Source organism: Lithobates pipiens, unplaced genomic scaffold (assembly GCF_037356315.1).
Source record: "Lithobates pipiens isolate NorthernLeopardFrog02 unplaced genomic scaffold, aLitPip1_a1.2 Scaffold_10, whole genome shotgun sequence".
NCBI classification, from domain to species: Eukaryota; Metazoa; Chordata; class Amphibia; order Anura; family Ranidae; genus Lithobates; species Lithobates pipiens.
This window is the reverse complement of record NW_027507686.1, coordinates 173576673-173599054: the sequence shown is the minus strand read 5'-3', so window position 1 is coordinate 173599054 and position 22382 is coordinate 173576673. Positions and strand designations below refer to the sequence as shown.

The following is a 22382-nucleotide window of genomic DNA, read 5'->3' as shown; positions in this document are numbered from 1 at the left end:
GTACCATTATAAAGCCCAAAGGTATTTGATAAAGTACCATTCACCTGAATCTGAGCTGTGGGGTTAGAGTATAAAGTCTCTATCCACCTTAACATTCTTGGGCCTAAGCCAAATTTATGTAATGTCTGCAACATATATTCCCATTCTAACCTATCAAAGGCCTTTTCAGCATCTACAGATAGGAAAAGGGAAGACTGCTTCCTCTTCCTGACTTCCTGCATTAAGAGGGTTGTCCTCAATAGATCATCCCTCGCCTCCCTCCCAGGTACGAAACCTGCCTGATCTCCTTCTATGCAATCTGGCATATACTGTTTCAATCTCTCAGCTAGGATCCTTGCATACATTTTTACATCCTCAATCAGAGAGATAGGTCTAAAGCTGGAGCATAATGTTGGGTCTTTCCCTTCCTTTGCTAGTATAGTTATAAAGGCCCCCAAAGCTTCCTTGCGTATCTCCCTTCCTTCCCCGATTGAATTCATATACTGATGGAAATAAGGCGTCAGAGGTCCCATAAACTTTTTTAAGTATAGTGACGTGTACCCATCGGGCCCTGGGCTCTTCCCGTTCTTACTATCCTTAATTGCTCTCTCTATTTCCTCCATAGAGATATCCCTATCAAGTATACCAGCATCCTCCTCTGCTATCCTCGGTAGTTCTACCTTCTGGAGATATTGTTCAATATTTCCCCTTCTATTTTGTTTATCCTTGGGGTCCTGGCTGTCATTTACCTTATATAATAGCTGATAGTATTCTGAGAAGATGTTACTAATGTCTCTTTTTGAGTATTTCATTACTCCCTTATCTTTAATTTTTGCAATATAATTAAAATTTCTTCTAGGTTTAATTACTCCTGCCAGGATTCTCCCCGGTTTATTACCAAATTCATATTGCCTTTTGGCAGACTGTAAAAAGGCCTGCCTGGTTTCCTGCTCCAGTAGATCTCTCAGTGCTTCCTGTTTTCCCATAAGTTCGACCATTATTTTCTGGTTGTTTAACGATCAAATTCAGATATTTCCGTTTTCAGCCGGCGATTCCCTGCACCATAAGAACGATCAAGCGGCGGAACAGCCGCTATGATCGTTCTTATGGTGCAGGGAATCGCCAGCTGAAAATGGAAATATCTGAATGAGGTCTGTGGCCTCAGGCATCATTCAGATATAACCACCGAAAGCCCATGACGTCAATAGACGTAGTATGGGCGCCAAGTGGTTAACAGACATTCTACAGGCTTTGTTCCCTTTTAAACACTGATCACCCCATAGCAGATTTATAGGATTCTACACTTTCATCTACAAGGGGCACGCGCCCCTATTATGCTGTGATCATCGGGCAGAGACAAAGAACAGGGCTCTGACTATGCAAACAAGGCAGAGCTCCATTCTGACAGGGGAAGAAGAGATGGATTTAGTGTCCCTGCAAAGCAAGGAATAAAATGCATCACTTCCCTGAGTAAAAGCACACAACACAAAAACACTGGTTAGTTACACAGTTAATCCTTTTATCGCCTTAGAGGTTTAACCCCTTCTCAGGTGGTGTCATTAGAACTGATCACTGTATTAGTGTCACCGATTCCTGAAAAGTGTCAATTGTTCGTTAGAGTCTGCAACAATATCGCAATCCCGGTATAAGTTGCCATTATATATCTAGAATATGATAGGTGAGAATAATATATATATATATATATATATATATATATATATATATATATATATATATATATATATATATATATATATATATATATATATATATATATATATCTCAATCATTGGGTGGAGGATGTCTAGCTCAGTAATGGATGCGTTTTCAGTGAGTTCCCAGCCAACAGGAACTTTAGGCGCGGTGGCCCACTTTTATTGAAAGTAAACAAAAAGGAAAGTTCATACATTTGGTTGCCCACACAGGGGTTCTTCTCCCAAAAACAACATGAAAAATGCCAATCAACCTGGCTCTTAAGGCTCACTCAGGCCTTCCACTTCAGGCTCTCATCTGTCTCCTTCAGACTATTCCTTTACCAACACCGTCCATATAGACAGCAGCCCCTCACTGCTCTGATCCTCAAACTTGGGTCTCTGGCTTCCCCAGTGCACACCTGCACTCTCTGGTCTCCTCGGGAGGCTGGAGCCTAGAAGCCTGGTCCTGACTCTACTATCAGGCACACACACACATGAACAGTCAGTGTGCCGGTTAGTCTCAAAACCCAGACTCAGGACTGGGGATTTCATCCCACTCGGATCTCTAAGCCCCTGTACACACGGTCGGAGATTTCCACAACCAAATCCTTTGGATTTTGCCCGTCAGATTTTGTCCGTCGGATCTTGTCCGAAACTGTTGCATACACACGGTCGGACAAAGTTGGTGAAAAAAATCTGATCTTTCAGAACGCGATGACAATTTCGTTACGATGGGACTACATTCAGGCTAGTAGCCAATAGCTTTGATGTAGGAATTTGATCTGAGCATGCGTCGCACTTGGTCCGATCAAAATTCTCTACACATGATCGGATTAGGTCCGACCGGACCAGTTTGTCGGGAAATATTTCCAACATGTTGGAAAATTGGGTCAGACGGGTATTCCGACGGAATCAGTCCGATGCATACCACACACAGTCGGATTATCTGACGACACGGTCCGATAGGACACATTCCGACGGATTCAAAGTAAAAATATATATATTTTTTTTATTTTTGGGCTTTGTTTATAGCGCAAAAAATTAAAAAACAAAAACAAAAGCGCAGTGGTAATCAAATACCACCAAAAGAAAGCTCTATTCGTGGTGAAAAAAAGACAAATTGTGTGTACAGCATTGCACGATCGCGCAATTGTCAGTTAAAGTAACGCACTGCCATATCGCAGAAAATGGCCTAGTCATGAAGGAGGTAAATCCTCTGGAGGTCAAGTGGTTAAATCAGTGGAGCCCCTAAACCAGGGCTACTACTAAGCAGTTTCAAGACATCATGCTGCTCCAAATGGCTCAGGAACAATACATAAAACAGAACTTCTGCTTTATGATTAAAGAAAAAAACCTTTTAATGCACATTTGAAATCTGTATTCTTGTACCAAATTCATAAAGACATAGTATGGCATGACTTTCTGGCTTATTAACAGAGTTGAAATAGTAATCATTCACAAAAGCCCTACGCAACTAGAGATTCCCATTCCTCTGTTAAAAGTAGTCTGAGCAATGAACCAAGATTGACCAATTGCTGAGCGCTAGTGTACATTGCACAAAGCAACCAGGACTCACTCCAGTTAGCCAGGACAGAATTTTTTATATTTTAATTTAAAACAAGTTTTGTTTGTACACATGCTTGCAAATAAAACTGCACACCCATCCCATAGTAGGATGGTGGGGTGTACTGCCTACTCAATTATGTGAGCACCCAAAAATGGAACATATATACCACTTATTACATTGAGAGCAGGCTAGTTAGCTTTTCTATGCCAACTAGACTGTTTTGGGAATTAGTGCAGTGTTCACCCTCAAGTGAGTTTCCCTAATGAAAGCAGACCATACACTGCTTGAATTTCAGCCAATGGAATGGACCTGCCAGAACTGCTTTGTTAGCCAATAGTCAATTATTCACTATTCAAAAAAAAAACTTAAAGGAGAGTTACACCCAAAAGTAGAAATGTCACTTACCTGACTTGCCCTCCCCCCCACCCCCTTCTGTGCCACATTTGGCACCTTTTGGAGGGGAGTGGGTACCGGTGTTTGACAGGTGCTGTGGAGCGATCACTCAAAAATTCAGCCCCCTCCTCCTTCCCCAGCTGCTGGGCCTTCCAGTAAGAGCAGTGTGCTTCACGCATGCGCAGTAAGGAACACTCTGAAACCGCAAGGCTTCACTGTCGGGTTCTCTTACTACGAATGGTAGCGCCAGCACCCGAGAGCCGGATGGAAACATTGCTTGATTCCAGGACAGGCAAGTGTCTTAATACTAAAAGTCAGCAGCTTTAATATGTGTAGCGGCTGAAATATTTTTTTGTTAGGGGGGGCAGACCTCCTCCAAGTCTGAAGCAGACATCATATGAGGCCTGAACATCCACCTGGTGGAACGCAGATTACACATGAACCAGATTTAGATCTCCAGAAGTCAATGATGGGGGCTTTACAGAAGATACAAAAAGATACCCTTTAAAAAAAAAAAAAAAAAAATGGAATATCTCAGATGGTTTTAGATCCCGCTATATCATGGGGTTTTGAGCAGAGAGTAGTCCATACATGCTCGGGGATGGGCAGATCATATTGCCGATGCCCAGAACATGCAAGCGGGCAAGCAACAGGCATTCCTTTTAAAAGCAATCCTAGTGGTTAACTCAGGGCTCGACAAACCCCGTGTGCCAGGTCGCATTCGCGCCTAGAATTCGCGTCCACAGCTGGGGTATCCTGTCTGTGTGGACCCCGAACTCCGCCGTGCGATTGCATCGGGCTGCGCCGGCCAGTAATTGAGGCCGCGGCTTTGCGGCCTTCTAAAGTCTTTCCGTAGTCTGGCGCCATCTTGTGGTGGATGTTGAAATTACAACCCATCCAATAAGGCTAATCAAGCTTCAAAGCCCTGCATGTTTTTCACTGCCCGCCCATTTCCTTCCCAAAGTGAAGAGAAGGAAGTGATTGCGGGCGTCATCTGGCACCTTTTGCCCAACGATGAGTGTGGTGGCTGGTAAATAGCTATATATTATATATTATATATATATAATATAATATATATTTTTTTCATAATAGCTTTTATTTATTTAATTTTTAAAAGTAAAAAAAATCATTTTAATTAAGGAAAAAAAATTATTATTTGTAATCCTATCTGCTTGGCCCCTTTCACAAGGGCTGTCTGATCAGGTTCACCTGTCAGTTTTTCAGGCGGACCTGACCGAACCCTTAGCGGGGATATGGCAGTAAATAAGCGGGAATATGGCGGAAATAAAAGAAGTCACATTCTTTTGTTAACCACTTCGTGCCCGCGCTATTGAAGAAAGATGTCTACAGCGCAGACACCAATTGCCATGAGGGCGTCCCTGGACATCCTCCCGTTTACTTCCCCTCTGCACGCCGCCATGGGCGCACATCGGGGAAGTTCTGTGTTGGCCGTGTCCCTTGGATACAGCCAATCACAGATCATGCTAAATGGCCAATCACAGCAGCCATTTAGCATTCGAGCGGTGTGTCCAATGGGAGGTGATCTCATATGTGGGGGGCTGGGGGCTATCTTCCCCTCACTCGTCTCCATGTCAGGCCAGGAACAGGTCCAGATCGCCGTCACGGACCTGGCTCCTAACTTTTTTAGCTGGCTTCTAGATTCCAAGCAAATTTGTCAACCCCTGGGTTAACTAGTCGCTGGACTGCTTTTACAACAGCGGGAGGGGACTCGCAGGGGACTCTCTCTTCCCCCCTCCTGTATCAGGCTATTCGGTCCCACCAGGACACCCGATCAACCAGCTGCCACTGATCATAGAGACTGAAACTGCTTTGATCATCTCTATGATATAGGGAACTGGAAGCAATGACCTTACATCGCTTTTGCTTCACCCAGATGCAAATGGTGCCATTTAAAAAAAGAAAAGCATTTGATCACACCAATCTTGGTACAAGCAGAGGGGGGGGGTCACATGGAAGACACCATGAACAAAGATTTTAATAAAAAGAATGAAAAGCCAATGATCTCTGAAACAAGATCGTAAAGACAATTTCCTAACCCTCAATAGTGCCAAGGGCCAAATGTTAATTTAAAACCCAGCTTCATCTCGTGAACAAATTTCATATGATATACCTTCCAAGTACAGTGATAAACTTTGCGAGAAATATAACTCCTAGCCTTCATCATCATAGGAATGACTGATTTTCAGAGATGCCCATGCCATGCCTGTTAAAGTGTTACTAAACCCAGGACCCTGCATTCACTATATCTGGTCTCCCACAGTACACAGAACATGGATATGCAATAGTTTTAGTAAAACTGCTAAATACCTTTTCTCATCAGCAGTTGGTGTGATTTCAGTCGTGTGACTTCCATCAGTGCCTGGTTAAAGCTTGTAGGAGAAATTTTCATTCTCCCCTTATTACCCTATGAGGCTGCAGGACCCCTGACCTTCTGTTTTGTACAATGCCAAATGGCCCTGTGCTGATCAAATGCACTTCCCCAAGAAAAAAATTTCTTTAGCTTTACACACTAAGCTGAGCATGTCTAGAGTGCCCCCAAAGCTCTGTTCTATCAGGAGAGGTTTGGGGACTGTGGAAAGGGAGGATCAGAGAAGAGGATCAAACAGCATTTTCACACAATGCAGAGGGTTAACCCCTTAGCTTCCACAGTGAGTATGACAAGCATGCTATACTGCATATACAGACTGATTTTTACTCGTGTAGGTTTAGTAACACTTTAAAGCCAGTGACTGAGACTGGATATTAAAATAGTCCTCAACACCAAAAAACCCTAGAAGAGGTCACAGAAATGCCCTTCATCCTGTGAAGCAGATGAGGATAGAGCTTTAGGGTTGAAAAGGGCATAGATTTGGGTGTACTGATCCCACAAAGCCAACAAAACATCCACTGCTTCTGCTAAAGTATTCCCATACTTGGTGACAAAGGTGTGTTTTAAAACCTGGAGGTCAGGCAGTACACAGCCCGTGTCCCCCACGTGTAAAAACAGGTCCTGCAACAGCTCTAGGTGAAGGGGGTCACGCCCATGGGTTCAGGCACTGCCGGCTGAGGAAGTCTACTTTGTCAATTGTCCACACTATGGATATTAAAGAGGAAGTAAACCCTGATGAGTTTACTTCCTCTTTCATTCCCTGCAAAGGCAAAGCATAATGGACTACTATGCATCGCATAGTAGCCCATTATGTGTCACTTACCTGACACAGGGGCCAGCGAAGTCACCGCTGTCCCCTGTAGTCTGGCGCATCCATCTTCTCGGTGGGGTCTGCAGCTCCGCCGCTGTCATTCTGCCAAGCCGCGATGTCGTCACTCCCGCGCATGCGCACGGGAGCCGAGACGCGCAGCATCTTCGTCATAGACGATGCCGCGCTCAGTGCGCCTGCGCACTGCTGTCTACGGCGCATGCGCCGTAGACAGCGGTGCCCGTCTTCAGGCAAATATCTCCTAAACCGTATAGGTTTGGGATATATTTCTTGGACTTACAGGTAAGCCTTAATCTAGGCTTACCTGTAGGTCAAAGTGGTTTGTAAGGGTTTACAACCACTTTAACACCAGGTAAAGATAGAATGTAAAGTTCTGCCCAAGACTTAATCAGATAGATATACCTTTTGCCGTAGCAGGATATCTCAGTCCTCCCTAATGGTTGATGTATGCCATGGAATTTTCAGGCTAAATCCAGATCAGATGACCCTCCAGCCAGGTGATCCAGATGTGGATAGTCAAATTGCCTGTAGCACGAAAAGGCTGATCAGGAGGCAAGATTACATGCATTGACAGAGGGGCTAGTGTCCATCATGGCGATTGCCCAAAAAAAAAAAAAATAGAAGGACATCCGTGGCTGACTTCCTAGACTGGATTGAGGTGTCCAAAAAAAAGAATGTTGATTTATAGAGATAAGTAAAACTAAGCAAATTGGACTGCCTTGAAGTAGGCTCTCTTCAGCTTCAGGACTCTCAGGGCTACTCCTGGACTGAAAAGTGCAAGTCTGGTACCTGTAAGTTTGACAAGTAATTGACAAGTTATGTGCTAGTCTATGACTTTATACATGAACTATAGAATACTGTCCAGTACGTATTCCTGGTGTCCATGTCTCCCCTCTCTGACAGAGTTCAATAAAACCTGATGCATTTATGCCTATGACATTTTTGCCAACTTTAGCTTACTAAATGGAAGCAAATAACTCATGTCTTACCTCAAACACAGTTTTGGCTGCGTATCCCTGAACATCGTCTCTGTTTATGACAATCTGGATTACCCTGTACCAGACCTCTTCACTGACATAGTCCCCAGCTATCCGAATGAGGTTAAGAATGGTGTCCACATACCATGTGTAATCAACTGCATACTTTTCAGCAAGGATTGCTACCTTGAGAACCTGAAATAAATAAAAAAGGGAAAACCGAGTCAAATAAGCACACGTGTATGTGATAAATCACTCTAGACTACACACATTCGAATGAAGTTCTTACAATCTCTTCCCGAATGGAGTAATCTGCAGTCTCCAGGTAATTTAGCATCTCTGCTACAATCTGTTGAGCATTGCTACGATCACACATTGCATACAGTAGATCCACTGCACGCTGTCGCACACTTACGTCCCTTTCTGTCTGTAAGGGAGAGACCGAGAAATACAATCTCTGAAGCATTTGGTCTGTGATGAGATGAAGTTTGTGTAATGCAAGAAAATTACATACATTAAAACTACACATACACTAAAGTTTAGTGGGAAAGTCCTAAGCATACTATTGCTATTACTGATGATATAAAATTATTATTGAAAAGATTCTCTTTATTCCTCTTCTGGTGACAACTCAAAATTGCTGATTTTTTTTCCCCCCTATTTCAGTGATGGTAAAAATACCAAATAGAGGGGGGGGTGGTTTGCTTTAGCTATACTTTAAGAAGGTATTCCAGGGACCACAACAAAATTAGGAATTATTTTCCCTGATCACCAATAGGAGACCCTTCTACCACTGACCCCAATGCAAGGGACCCTTCGCCTACTAACCACCAATATAAAAGGACATTTACAATATTTACTACATTTTTTTGGCCATTTTTGTTTCAAGATTACGTAAAATGTTTTCCTATGGATCAGGAGTGGAGGGTAAAAAAAATAAGGCACAAAAATGTATAAAATCTGTTTTTGGTGTCAAATACACTAGGTACAACACATTATTCATTTGTTGTATTTAAAACTTAGGCAAGGAGTACACAGGTGATCACCTACTAAAAAGTTCTACCAATTAACTGTTACTAGTAGCGATTTATCGCTATAAACATGAAAAAATTGATCCCTATGGAGTGAGGCACACAAGTAGCATACAACTATACTACTTGTTTCCTCACTAATTTAAAAAGTTTCAAAAAATACAATTACAATGGGAATCATTATTGATCTCATCTCCTCTATTATGATGTACAGTAACTGGCTGGCATTTTTCCCCATTTCCATTGGCTGAGGAGTAGCATCTAGCCGTATGCTTACGTAACAGCGTAATAGTAGATCTTTTGTGTTTACTAACACAACAGTTATAAGAACAAAATACTACTACCGATGTTACTATTACTGCTGCTATTACTACTACTATTTAAGGGTAGCTGTCAGAACAGTGGTTACCTGGCACAGTCAAGGCTCCCATCCAGTACTGGAGGCTGCTACTGTCTTTCTCCTGGAAACTGCGCTTATTCTAGGAAATACTTCCCACTGTTGGAGATACAGTTTTATGCTCTGGAGCCAGCTTTGCTTCTAAGAGTTTAGCAATAACAGCCCCCAGCACCGAGTAAGATTCTTAGCTGTGAAAAAAAAAAAAAAAAAGCGAACAACAAAACCACAACATCTAGAAAATCAGCCTGAACAAAACATTTGTACTAAAACAAACAAACATTCTATTGACATGTGGGTTCATATTGGCAGCTCACCTTTAGTGCATTGATTACAGTCTCAATATGTGTCTTCACAGCCTCATGTGAGAACTCGGAGCTGGCCAGGGTACACATGCTCTCCAATGCCAGGTAGCGCAGGTTGGTCTCCCGATGCTGCAGGAACTGGCCCAGCTGGTTGCATGCCCGGACCAGCAGATTGGGCTCACTGGAGAGCAGGATAGAAGAGACACATGGGCTATGTGTAATGGCCTGGTAGGCTGTAGTGCTGATATCTCCCTTCGGAGCTGCAGAATTGGAAAAACCTGAATGCAGGTGGCGTTTAAAGCTACAACAGAGGTTGCTTGCTATGGACGAAGGCTTGTTCTCTTTTAACCCTCCTATCTGAAAACTCCTGCACTTTGCACAAAAAAACAACAACCTATGTTCTCGGTCATAAACACAAAATCCAATACCCACTTACACATTTCTAAGCATCTCTAATTTAAGAGAATATAAGCTTGTGTTTACAACAGAGAACATATGTCCCATCTCACAGGATCTGTGTGCATAAATACCACAAAATATTCACAGGAGAGATCAAAGAGGGAAGGCTGGTGTAGGCCTTAAAGCATGGAGTCTCTATGAAGGGCTCTGGCAGCTTCTCACTTTCCAGCTGTTAGAAAAGAAAAGCTCTGGGCTGAACAGGTAGATGAAGGGTAGAATATGGAACATTTGTTAAGCAGTACATTTTTTGGAAGCGCTACATGCATTTAAAAAGCTTTTGATCATGTTGGGTTGCATCCGCCTCTGTTTTTCCCTAAAGTTTCTGTAAATAAGCTTGTCCTTGTATCAGATAATTACCCATAGCTATTAGATAGATACAAGCAGGCAGTAGCCACTACACTACAGGAAAAAAAGGCAATCAGCATCCTATAATGAAGATCTGCTGGACTGGAGTTAGTACACATCTCAGATTTACTCCCAAAACCCCACATTCCAATCATATTACCCACACCTACACATTTCAAACCACTAAATCCAGAATATACTCTACATTGGATTTACAGGAAACCTTCATTAGAGGAATATATGGGCTTTTGTTTCTGTCATTTTGCTCATCCTAATCAGAAGATTGCTCTTAAAAAGTGAATGTGTTCTGAAAAGCGCACACACAGCCAGTGGCTGCTGGAAAAAAAAAAAAAAAAAAAAGGCAAGGAATACTCAGGTAGCTCACATAACATTGTCGGCTCTCTTTTTTCCATATTTTCTGTTACTGATGGTAGACAAGCATACTATACATGCTTTTACCAGGTCAAAGTACTGAATTAAACGTTTTGGCAGGATAGTCTAGTATTTTTAGAAAGTATGTCAATTACTTCTCTAATTGTTTTCCAAATGATGGTGCACAAAGACCAAGGCAACTAATTCAATTTCATCTTACTAATGAGCGGAAGGAGAATTCTCATTGATTACTATGGGTTGCGGTACATTATAGTAGCTCTTTGAAAGCATTGCCATGTTTATTAAATAAAAGCCTGCATTTATTAGCAGATTGGTATTTGCTGCTCTCAGTGGGTATGTAATATGCATCGCTTTACACTGTAATAAGCTAGGACTGCAATATAAACCTAAACCCATAAAAAAAAAACCCCCATAGCAAATGCAACTAAGGATCCCATGGTTCAAAGGGATTTTTATGTATTGTACAGTACAGGACATCAGGTTTCAATCATAATGGATGGGTTATATGTTGCACCTTTAGGTAACTGCAGCAAGCTTTAACACACACATATACATACACACACACACATACATACAGTGCCTTGCGAAAGTATTCGGCCCTCTTGAACTTTTCAACCTTTTGCCACATTTCAGGCTTCTAACATAAAGATATAACATTTTAATTTTTTGTGAAGAATCACCAACAAGTGGGACACAATTGTGAAGTGGAACGAAATCTATTGGATATTTTAAACTTTTTTAGCAAATAAAAAACTGAAAAGTGGTGCGTGCAAAATTATTCGGCCCCTTTACTTTCAGTGCAGCAAACTCACTCCAGAAGTTCAGCGAGGATCTCTGAATGATCCAATGTTGTCCTAAATGACTGATGGTGATAAATAGAATCCACCTGTGTGTAATCAAGTCTCTGTATAAATGCACCTGCTCTGTGATAGTCTCAGGGTTCTGTTGAAAGCGCAGAGAGCATCATAAAGACCAAGGAAAACACCAGGCAGGTCCGTAATACTGTTGGAGAAGTTTAAAGCCGGATTTGGATACAAAAAGATTTCCCAAGCTTTAAACATCCCAAGGAGCACTGTGCAAGCGATCATTTTGAAATGGAAGGAGTATCAGACCACTGCAAATCTACCAAGACCTGGCCGTCCCTCTAAACTTTCAGCTCAGACAAGGAGAAGACTGATCAGAGATGCAGCCAAGAGGCCCATAATCACTCTGGATGAACTGCAGAGAACTACAGCTGAGGTGGGAGAGTCTGTCCATAGGACAACAATCAGTAGTACACTGCATAAATCTGGCCTTTATGGAAGAGTGGCAAGAAGAAAGCCATTTCTCAAAGATATCCACAAAGTCTCGTCTAAAGTTTGCCACAAGCCATCTGGGAGACACACCAAACATGTGGAAGAAGGTGCTCTGGTCAGATGAAACCAAAATCGAACTTTTTGCCCACAATGCAAAACGATATGTTTGGCGTAAAAGCAACACAGCTCATCACCCTCAACACACCATCCCCACTGTCAAACATGGTGGTGGCAGCATCATGGTTTGGGCCTACTTTTCTTCAGCAGGGACAGGGAAGATGGTTAAAATTGAGGGGGAAGATGGATGCAGCCAAATACAGGACCATTCTGGATGAAAACCTGTTGGAGTCTGCAAAAGACCTGAAACTGGGACGGAGATTTATCTTCCAACAAGACAATGATCCCAAACATACAGCAAAATCTACAAAGGAATGGTTCACAAATAAACGTATCCAGGTGTTAGAATGGCCAAGTCAAAGTCCAGACCTGAATCCAATCGAGAATCTGTGGAAAGAGCTGAAAACTGCTGTTCAAAAACGCTCTCCATCCAACCTCACTGAGCTTGAGCTGTTTTGCAAGGAAGAATGGGTAAGAATTTCAGTCTCTCGATGTGCAAAACTGATAGAGACATACCCCAAGCGACTTGCAGCTGTAATCGCAGCAAATGGTGGCTCTACAAGGGGGCCGAATAATTTTGCACGCCCTACTTTTCATTTTTTTTATTAGTTAAAGTTTCAAAAATCCAATAGATTTCGTTCCACTTCACAATTGTGTCCCACTTGTTGGTGATTCTTCATAAAAAATAAAAATGTTATATCTTTATGTGTGAAGCCTGAAATGTGGCAAAAGGTTGAAAAGTTCAAGGGGGCCGAATACTTTCACAAGGCACTGTGTGTGTGTGTGTGTGTGTCTATCTCTCAAAAACCCTCCTCCACGTAATCCTCCATTTTTGCTAGGGTCCTTAATGGGCTCTGCTTCCACCTAAAAGTGAGTTTCATTTGTTTGTCACCACTGCCACATTTTTTATTTTTTGGGGGATAGGGGGGAGCAGATCCCTGGTTTTGACAGGTACCCGCTCCCACTTCCAAGTAAGATTGCTGCTGCGATTTCTGAGCATTTTCAGCAGCTCCACTTTCCCCCTCCGCCTTCTGGAACACACAGGTCCCAGAAGATGGTGGGACCATTCAGAAAACACAGCATGACTTGTGCTTGTGCAGGGGGAAACCAGATGTGAAGCCTGAAGGCTTCACTGCTGGTTTCCTTTAATTACAATGCTGGTGCCTGCACCCAAAGCAGATTGACGAATCGGCTCAGGGTGCCGACACTGCAGGATCCCTGAACAGGTAAGTGTCCTTATATTAATAGTCAGCAGCTACAGTATTTGTAGCTGCCGACTTAATTTCCTTTTCCAGATTGGAGCTCCTCTAAGTGATATAGAAAAAAAAAAATCTACCAAATGTAATTTCTAACATCTGGATTTCAGTTCTGACTATAAGAAGCAGTTACAAAAATTGGTATTCAGGCCTAGAACACTGCTAATAAGAAAAAAAAAAAAAAAATGTAATATCGAAGTAAAACTTTCATCAAGAATCTATAAAACCATCTGAACTCACCTGTCATGGTAAATAATGAGGCTGATTGCCTCAAATAGCACAGCATTCTTGGCATTGGAGTGCTGCACCTTCTTGGATTTGGGAGGCTCCTGCGCTTTGTTCAGAATGGTTTCTAAGCACTCTGTAAGTCGTCCTCGCACAGCAGGGTCCTCTGTAACAGTAAGATGAAACTGAGCATCTCAGTGAAGGTTTGAACATACAAGTATTTTTAGGAATCGGTTTGTAAAAGATCAAAATTAATATTTGACTTTTTGTTTAATGACATTTGCCCATATAAAACTGCTTACTGGTATGATGGTATCTCTGCAGTAGTTTTTCATTCCCCTGCTCTGTCTAAATTGCTGGTCTGTTCTGATCAGGCAAAGCCTTCCATATTCCTCTTGAGCAGTGAAGTGGCCCATCAGCGATGAGCCATTAGGAATGGGGACAGGTAAGCTTGGAAACTACCAGGAAGTATCAGATCTTATCAGAACAGATTAGGGTGGAGCGGGGATAATGCTACTGCACCTTACGACTAGATATATGGCTACAATGGGCATACTGTGTGGGTTTAAAAATTAAGGAAATTTAGAAATGTTTTAAATTATTTCACATTCACATGACATAAAAAAAAAAAGTTACCGTATTGTTAGAACACAGGCCACAATGTGTTTTCCAAAAAGTAGATAACAGTGGGAAAAAAATAAAATAGGATTTTTGACTTACAGTAAGATCAGTTTCCTGGAGTACCATATAGGACACAAGCTTCTTTAAATCCTTACAACTGGATTATATACAGCTGCCTCCAGGTGACTGGACGCAGGCTGCTGGCACATCCCTCATAAAACCTCTTCCATTCCCAGCTAGCCCCAGTTTTGCACCAATAGGGAGGACATTGGAACAGGGGGTCATGTGACCTGTGCTTACTCCAGGAAATCAATTTTACCAGTAAGTCCAAATATAGCCCAGCAAAGGGGTGAGCAACATAGGAAACTAAGCCAACAGGCCCACATAACTAAATGGTTCAAGGATATATCAACTTCCTCTGAAAACCACTGCACTAAGAGGGTATCCCAAGACTGCACCCCAGCTGGCAACTGTCCTTATAACTTTCCACAATTGCGGAGGAAAGGATTTCCCCAACTTCTGCATTGGGTTGTTAATCCACAAGGCCAAGAATGGTTTGGCCCTAGGTGTCAGACATAATTGACAGTGCAAGAAGAGAGTCCGTATGTTCCATACTGCCAGAATGTTGAGTTGCATTGGTCCTAGAGTGAAATTGGCCTTATGGTACAGCCTTGAGGGAAGCCATCAAAAGACCATGAACCCTCATGCAGGTACAAAAATACATAGTGTGACTCTGCAGAAAGGGAGTAGGTGATTGCCACTGTATTCAAACAAAAATTAAAAAAAAATATTTAATCTATCCTTTTAGCAGTAGTCAGTTAACAAAATGCATAAGCTTTTGGTTATACAGTATGATCACATGGAATAATAAGGTAGCTTTAGGTTCCCTAGTTGAGGAGGTTTAAACATATTACTCCTCTCTATATTAGAAAAATAAAAAAATAAATAACACATCTTAGTGTGCGCCCATTTCACTTGTGCTGCTAGAGCCGTTTTTGCAATTTTTGCCCACATTTAAATAATTTTAAGCTGGAAGATTACAAAAAACAAAAAAAAAAAACAAAGCATTATATATTTTCTGAAAGAGGAACCCTAGAGAATAAAATAGTGGTAGTTCCAAATTTTTATGTTACATGATGATATCACCTCAAAAGGATTAGAGAATGCTAAAATTCATTAAAAAATAAACAAAGTGTTAAATTTAGGGCACACAAACAATTACCACATTTTTTCATAAAATAAAAGCGGAGGTTGCACTGAGTAAAAATATATTCAACATGTCAAACCTTAAATTTGCGGGTGATGCTTTAAAAGCCCCTTATAGGTCATCAGTTTAGTGTTACAGAGGTCCTGTGCTAGAAATATCATCCTCCAGGTGTATTTTAAGCAGCTTTTCTCATGTGTAGGCACCCTCATTGCATGTGATTATGTTAGTACGTATAAAAAGTTTGGGGGGGGGGGAATTTTGTGTGTTTGGCTGTAACTATTATAATTTTAATATTTTTTACCCCCAACCACATAGGCATCAAAAAGCCCCCCCATGTGATTTTTTTGGGGCGACAGGTTCTCTTTAATGTCACCCTGGTAGTCACTCCTGTGCTTCAATAAATTTAATGCAATGCAGATCACATTGCATTACATTCCTTTCCAGGTATGCTGGCTGGGGACAACAAGAGGCAGATCCGTGACAAACGCGTCCCTTTCCGGGTCAGCAACATAAAGGGGAAGAGAGCGGACACGTGTCCGCTCTGCTCCCGCCTCTCTGCCCGGCGGCAGATGCAATGTTAGTTAACAGCATAAAGCAGCAGGCTACGTAGCCCAGTTAACCACATGCAAGAGGGAGTTTAAGCAGACATAAGCCAGTGGACAGGTGTATATTCAGCAGGATAGGTGCAGAGTGTACAAATAGTCCCAGCGCCTCTGCGTATAATCATGCAATCCATCTGACAGCCAACAGCGTACTATCCGTATGCATAGGCACTTAAACAGCGCATGCGACAAATTGCAAAGACCACTGGATGGACTATACCCCACTGTTGCCGTATCGTGCCCTGCTGCCTCCTCCAGCAGCTGTCACCAATTGCTCCACTGTGAGTGGCAAGTCCGCAGATTCTTCCTACTTATCGTACGTCAATGGCTTGTCATTTCTCCAGTTGACAGCTTTTTCCCACTACACTGCAGCTTCTCTTACTTCTATGAGTGTCAACGTCTCTATCTTCCTGGCTCTCATGCAACACGCTACCCAGTCACCAGCATGAGTGGCTGCAAATCAAGGCAGGGAACGGCGTCCACCCAGTCAGGGCAGAAAGCACATCTCCCATGACGTCAACGCATTTCACTGTTGCCATTGATTAGCTTTTTCAGGACACCACGAAACCAAGAGTACGCAAATAATGGCATTTAAAGTGCAATAAATTATTACTGCTAAAAAAAAAAAAAAAAAACTAAATTCCCAATGAGGTGTATAATATCCATCGCTGTGAAAGTAAAAATTATATTCAGAAAATTGTGATCCAGAGAATTCGGTGACCACCACCTATGGCTAGAATACCTGCTCACCTCCAAATAATGACCCCAATACAGAGTCACCATCGCCTGTTTAGGATTTATCACAGGATGCTATGGGGGTGTTGTTCCACAGGGTATCTCTAAACCTCCCCGTCTTCCACTTAAAATCTCAATCATTCAAGTGTGGCCATAAAATAAGGGAAAACCATAGTGCTCTACGCTTTGAATATTTATTAAATTAAAAATATTCCCAAAAGTATGTGAAAACCATGCGTGTCATCAGCTCAACATGCTGACACAGACAAACATCCAGAGACAAAGCTTCTCCCACTTGTACACGTTAGGCCCTCTACTTGGCTTCTTCAGCAAGTGCACCTCAGCGTATAATCAGGCGATCCATCGGACAACTAACAGCTGAGTCCAACACCATACTATCTGTACGCATAGGCACTTTAAACAGCCTGCATGACAAATTGCAAAGTCAACTGGATGGACCATGCCCCACTGTTGCTGTATCGTGCTCTGCTGCCTCTTCCAGCAGCTGTCACTAATTGGTTCACTGTAAGTGGCAAGTTCGCAGATTCTTGCCATCCATCGTATGTCAATGGCTTGTCGTTTTGCCTTCTGACAGCTTTTTCCCCCACTAAACTGCAGCTTCTTTTACTTCCATGAGTGTCACTGCCTCCATCTTCCTGGCTCTCACGTGACACGCCACCCAGTACCCAGCATGAGTTGCTACAAATCGAGGGAGAGACAATGCCCACCCAGTCAGGACACGCCTCCCATGACATCAACGCATTTCGTCGTTGCCATGGATTGGCTTCTTCAGGGCATGGGAAAACCTAGAGTTTGTGACTTTTATAATGCCATTTACCCCTCCCTCCTTGCTCTTAGGGGACAACCATTGAACAAACTCTAGATCACTGTTTCTAGTTAATTCAAATTATACATTACTTTTCTGGCAATGGGAAAGGCTTGGCACATGTGCTTGTAATGGAAGAAACCTATACATATAAATACAATTTACTAATTGCAAAGGCTAAACAATGCAAATTTTCAGAAAGTTCTGGTTGACATATGTCTCTATTAGGGCCAAAGAAATTTGGACCAGATCACAAGAGCTCAACTTCTGTCATTTTGGTTAAAAGCTTGCATAATTTTTTGCAACCAATTCCGTCCCTCTCCAGACCAGCAGCACGTTGTGAATATATCTTAGCCATGCTGACACCTTGGCCCTATAATAAGGCATTTTATACACCGTCACCTCCTCCTGAAAACCTAAATGCACTTTCATTGAGGTCCCTGTTATTTGTTGATAGTGGACACCCATAAATTGAAAAATAATTATTCATCTTCAATATGAATTCTAGCAAGTCCAACAAAAATGTAATTTGTGGGCCCATTTTGTGAAAGAAAAATATGCAATGGCCTCAAGTTCACAATGATGGGGGACTGACGTGTAGAGTATTTTCACGTCAATCTCCACCAAAAGAGGTTTCATCCACCTCCAAATTAATTTTAGATAGCACATGTTTAGAGAATTTCAACTCCGGTACCACAACCTTCAACAGATTATAAACATATCTTCCAACCTTTTCCAGTGGGTCCTTTATCGCAGAAACTACAGGCCTCCACGAAACATTAGACAGGTTTTTATGCGATTTTGGAATATACAAAAAAAAAAAAAAAAAAAAAAAACAACACACACACACACACACGTAATTAAATTTACCAACATTTAAAAACTCCAGTTTCGCACTAAAAGGCTCACCTCTTGGGCCCATGACAGTTTCTGATTTAGAGCCCTTTCACACCTAGACTGTAACCACCCCATCCCCCCACCCCCCCCCCCACGGTCGTGGTAAAGCTCCGCTCGTTTTACCAGCGCTGCTTTAACAAGTAGTTCAAAGTACCCATATTGCCGCTCTGCCAAAGAGCTTTTCAGGTGCTTTAAAGTCGAATTCTAAAATTTGCACTGAATTGTTAAATCAAAATAAATACAATGAAAAATAATGACGCTGCAGCTGCTGCACAAAGGTGCTAGAACCTTAAGGCAATGTAAAGTATGAAACAGCACTAGCAGCTTATATCAAACAATATACATCCTATTGAATCGTGCCTTATAGATCAATGTAATTGTAACAAAAAACAAATATGCACAAAAATAGGATTTTTAAAAAAAGCTTACCTGTAAAACCCTTTTCTTTGAAGTACACCACAGGACACAGGGCCATAGTAGTTACTATGTGGGTTATAGGCCACCTTCAGGTGATGAACACTGGCACACCCTAAGACAAGAAGTCCACTCCCTATATAACCCCATCCCACTACTGGAAGTACCTCAGTTTTGTAGCAAAGCAATACACGTGTATATCAAAAAGAAGGGATGGACCTCTGTATCCTGTTATGTACTTCAAAGAAAAGGATTTTACAGGTAAGCTGTTTTAAAAATCCTATTTTCTTATCATACATCATGGGAGAAGAAGCCATAGTAGTTACTATGTGGAATGTCCCATAGCAATGCCAACTGAAGGGAGGGAGACAACAAAAGCAGGGCACTAAGACTAGAGGACTTATACTGCAAGTTGCAGTAAACTTCGCCCAATCGTGATATACTCATGACCTTTTATATCTATTTGACAGAATCTGGTAAATGTATGGACTGAAGACCAAGTTGCAGCCTTGCAGATTTGAGCCATGGAGGCTTAGTGATGCACTGCCCAGGAAGTACTAACAGCCCTGGTGGAGTGCGCTTTAATATGAAAAGGGAGGCAATTTCCTCTTTAAATCATAAGCTTGATCAATCAATTGACAAATCCATTTAGGAATTGTAGATTTCGACGCTGCCTGTCCTCTTAGGACCTTCTGGCAAGACAAACAAAACATCTGTTTTACGAATCTGAGCGGTCATCTTCAAATAGACCTTGACTGCTCTCACCACATCAAGACAATGTGGTGACCTTTCTTCCACAGCACAAGGTTCTGGAAAAAATGAAGCCAGAATATTCTTATTTAAATGAAAGCCTGACACAATCTTTGGTAGGAAATTAGGATGAGGACACAATACAACCTTATCCTTATGAATAATCAAACATGGCTCTTTACAAGAAAAAGCAGCCAACTCTGATACTCTTCTTGCAGAAGATATGGCAACCAGAAAAACAAATTTCATAAATTCAAGTCCCAAGGATTAAGGGGTGACTTAAAACTGAGGATGAATCCGCTTTACTCCCTGAATAAAGCTAGGAACCAGAGAGCGTGAAGCAAGTGGTTGTTGAAAAAACACAGATAAGGCCAACACCTGACCTTTGATAGTACTCAAGGCTAGCTTCATTTCTAATCCCATCTGTAGAAATTCAAGGATCCTATGATGTATTTCCTGGGATGCCAACCCCTGGATTCACACAAAGAGATATATGCCTTCCAGGCTCTATACTATGACTCTGGAGGCCAGCTTTCTAGCATTAACCAAGTAGAAACTACTGACCCAGACAGCCCACGGTCTTTCAGAATGTGGGTCTCAATAGCCAAACCGTTAAATTTAGCGTTTGTAAGGTAGGATGGAATACCGGACCTTGCGAGAGAAGGTCTGGCCATGCCATGGTGGTAGGGTCCATGGGCCCCTTACTGCCATCTTTACGATCTCTGCATACCAAGATCTCCTGGGCCACAAGACTCACCTCCTTCCCTTCCTGCTTGATCCTGCAAAGAAGGCCTGGAAGCAGCAGAAGCATAGATCAGTGATAACTGATCCCACGGAAAAACCAAGGCATCTGTACCGCATGCCAGCGGATCCTTTGTCCTCGACACAAAGTTGTTGATCTTTTTGTTGAACCTGGACGCAAACATTACCACGTCCGGAACTCCCCATCTTTGACATATTGACAGAAAGATGTCAGGGTGAAGAAACCATTCTCCCGGGAACAACTGTTGGCAACTCAAGTAGTCCGCCTTTCAATTCTCTATTCACGGAATGAAGGATATGATTCACCTCTCTCCTGGCCGCATGACTTCTCATGTCCCCATGGCGATCGATATAGGCCACTGTTGTGGCATTGTCGGATTGGATCCCGACTGGACAATTCCATAATCTGAGCGTCCAGGCCTTCAGGGTTAGGCGTGCTGCCCGAATCTCTAGAATATTGGTAGGCAAAGTAATTTCTGTTTTGGACCATTTCCCTTGGACAGACGCACTTTGGGGGATAAGCGCATTGGGAAGTCCAGAGCCTGGACCTTCTTGTTCCAAGTTGACAGGATACTGCTTTGCAGCAGTCTCGAATGAAACTGTGCATAAGAAACAGCCTCGAATGAAGCCACCATATTTCGCAACAATCTCATGCAAAGTCGAATAGAAGGATTCTTCTTTGCTTTGACCACCTGAATCAGTTCCCCTATGGAACTGATCTTTGCCTGGTGCAAGAACACCCTCTTCTGAGCTGTATCTATGATCAGACCCAAGTACTGCAATCTCCTTGATGGTTTTGAGGAGGATTTCTCTAGGTTGAGAATCAAACCTAGGTATTCCAAGTAGCCGACCATGGTGACCAAACTTTGGTCTAAGTGGGCTACCGAGTGATCTATCAAGAGTAGATTGTCTAAGTAAGCTAAAATAGTTATACCCTGAGCCCTTAATCTGGCTAAAAGGGGAGCCAGAACCTTTGTAAACACTTGAGGTGCAGTAGCTAGACCGAAAGGCAGAGCTACAAACTGAAAATAAAGATTTTCTCTCTCGAAGCGTAGAGATTTCTTGTCAGTGGGAAAAATAGGTACATGGAGATGAGCATCCTTGATGCCGGTCGATGCTAGCAGTTCTCCACCTAGAATGGAGACCACTGATCGGATTGACTCCATGCGAAAAGAACGGATATTCAAAAAACGGTTTGGATCTTTGAGATCATATGGGGATATCAGACCCATTTTAGGTTTTGGTACCGTGAAAAGGTTTGAATAAAACCCTAACCCTTGCTTTTCCATGGGGACCGCCAATATCACTTTTTGAGATAAGAGATGATCCAAAGCCAGAAAGACTTTTTCTGGATGTCTGGGAACGTTTGATCTGAGAAAACAAGGAGACGAGAAAACGAGGAGACGGGAACTCTCGGAACTCTAGTTTGTAACCTAGAGATATTGAGGAAGCCACCCATTTGTCTCGACACGGTTCCTGCCAGACCCTTGAGAACTGCAGAAGTCTCCCCCCACCCCCACCCTCGAGCCAGCGAGCCTTCATAAGGAGGTTTTACCATTTTGTTTTGTGGGTTTCCTCCCCAGGGCCTCTTTTGACCCTGGGGTTGACCCTGAGATTTACCTCTTGAACTTGACGGTGGAAGCCGTCACGACTGCCTGGAGGCTGATGTTCCTGGCACTGAAGAAGCTTGTTTATAAGAAAAATACTTAAATTTCTTCTTAACTGGTAAAAGGGAACTTTTTCCAATAGAAATTCTTTGGATGTATTTATCCAGATCGTCTCCAAACAACCGTTCACTGTGAAATGGAAAAAAAAATAAAAAATAGCCAAGAGCTTTTTTTGCATGGCGCTTCAGCTGACCATTTTTTCAACCACAGAATTCTACACACATGCACCAGCCTGAGCATAAGTCGTGAGGTT

At 42.4% G+C, this 22382-nt stretch overlaps 1 protein-coding gene across 4 annotated transcripts in view; it reads right to left on the bottom strand.

Annotated features, from left to right (window-relative positions):
* Positions 1-22382, bottom strand: part of AP2A2 (adaptor related protein complex 2 subunit alpha 2) — a 270817-nt gene that overhangs the window by 60976 nt on the left and 187459 nt on the right. For all 4 annotated transcript variants that reach the window (XM_077459935.1, XM_077459943.1, XM_077459951.1 and 1 more), the window contains exons 8-11: positions 13664-13814; positions 9571-9739; positions 8118-8255; positions 7841-8023 (exon numbers count right to left, since the gene is read on the bottom strand). In XM_077459935.1, coding sequence (XP_077316061.1) covers positions 7841-8023; positions 8118-8255; positions 9571-9739; positions 13664-13814 — 641 coding nt within the window. The remainder of the gene's footprint in view (positions 1-7840; positions 8024-8117; positions 8256-9570; positions 9740-13663; positions 13815-22382) is intronic.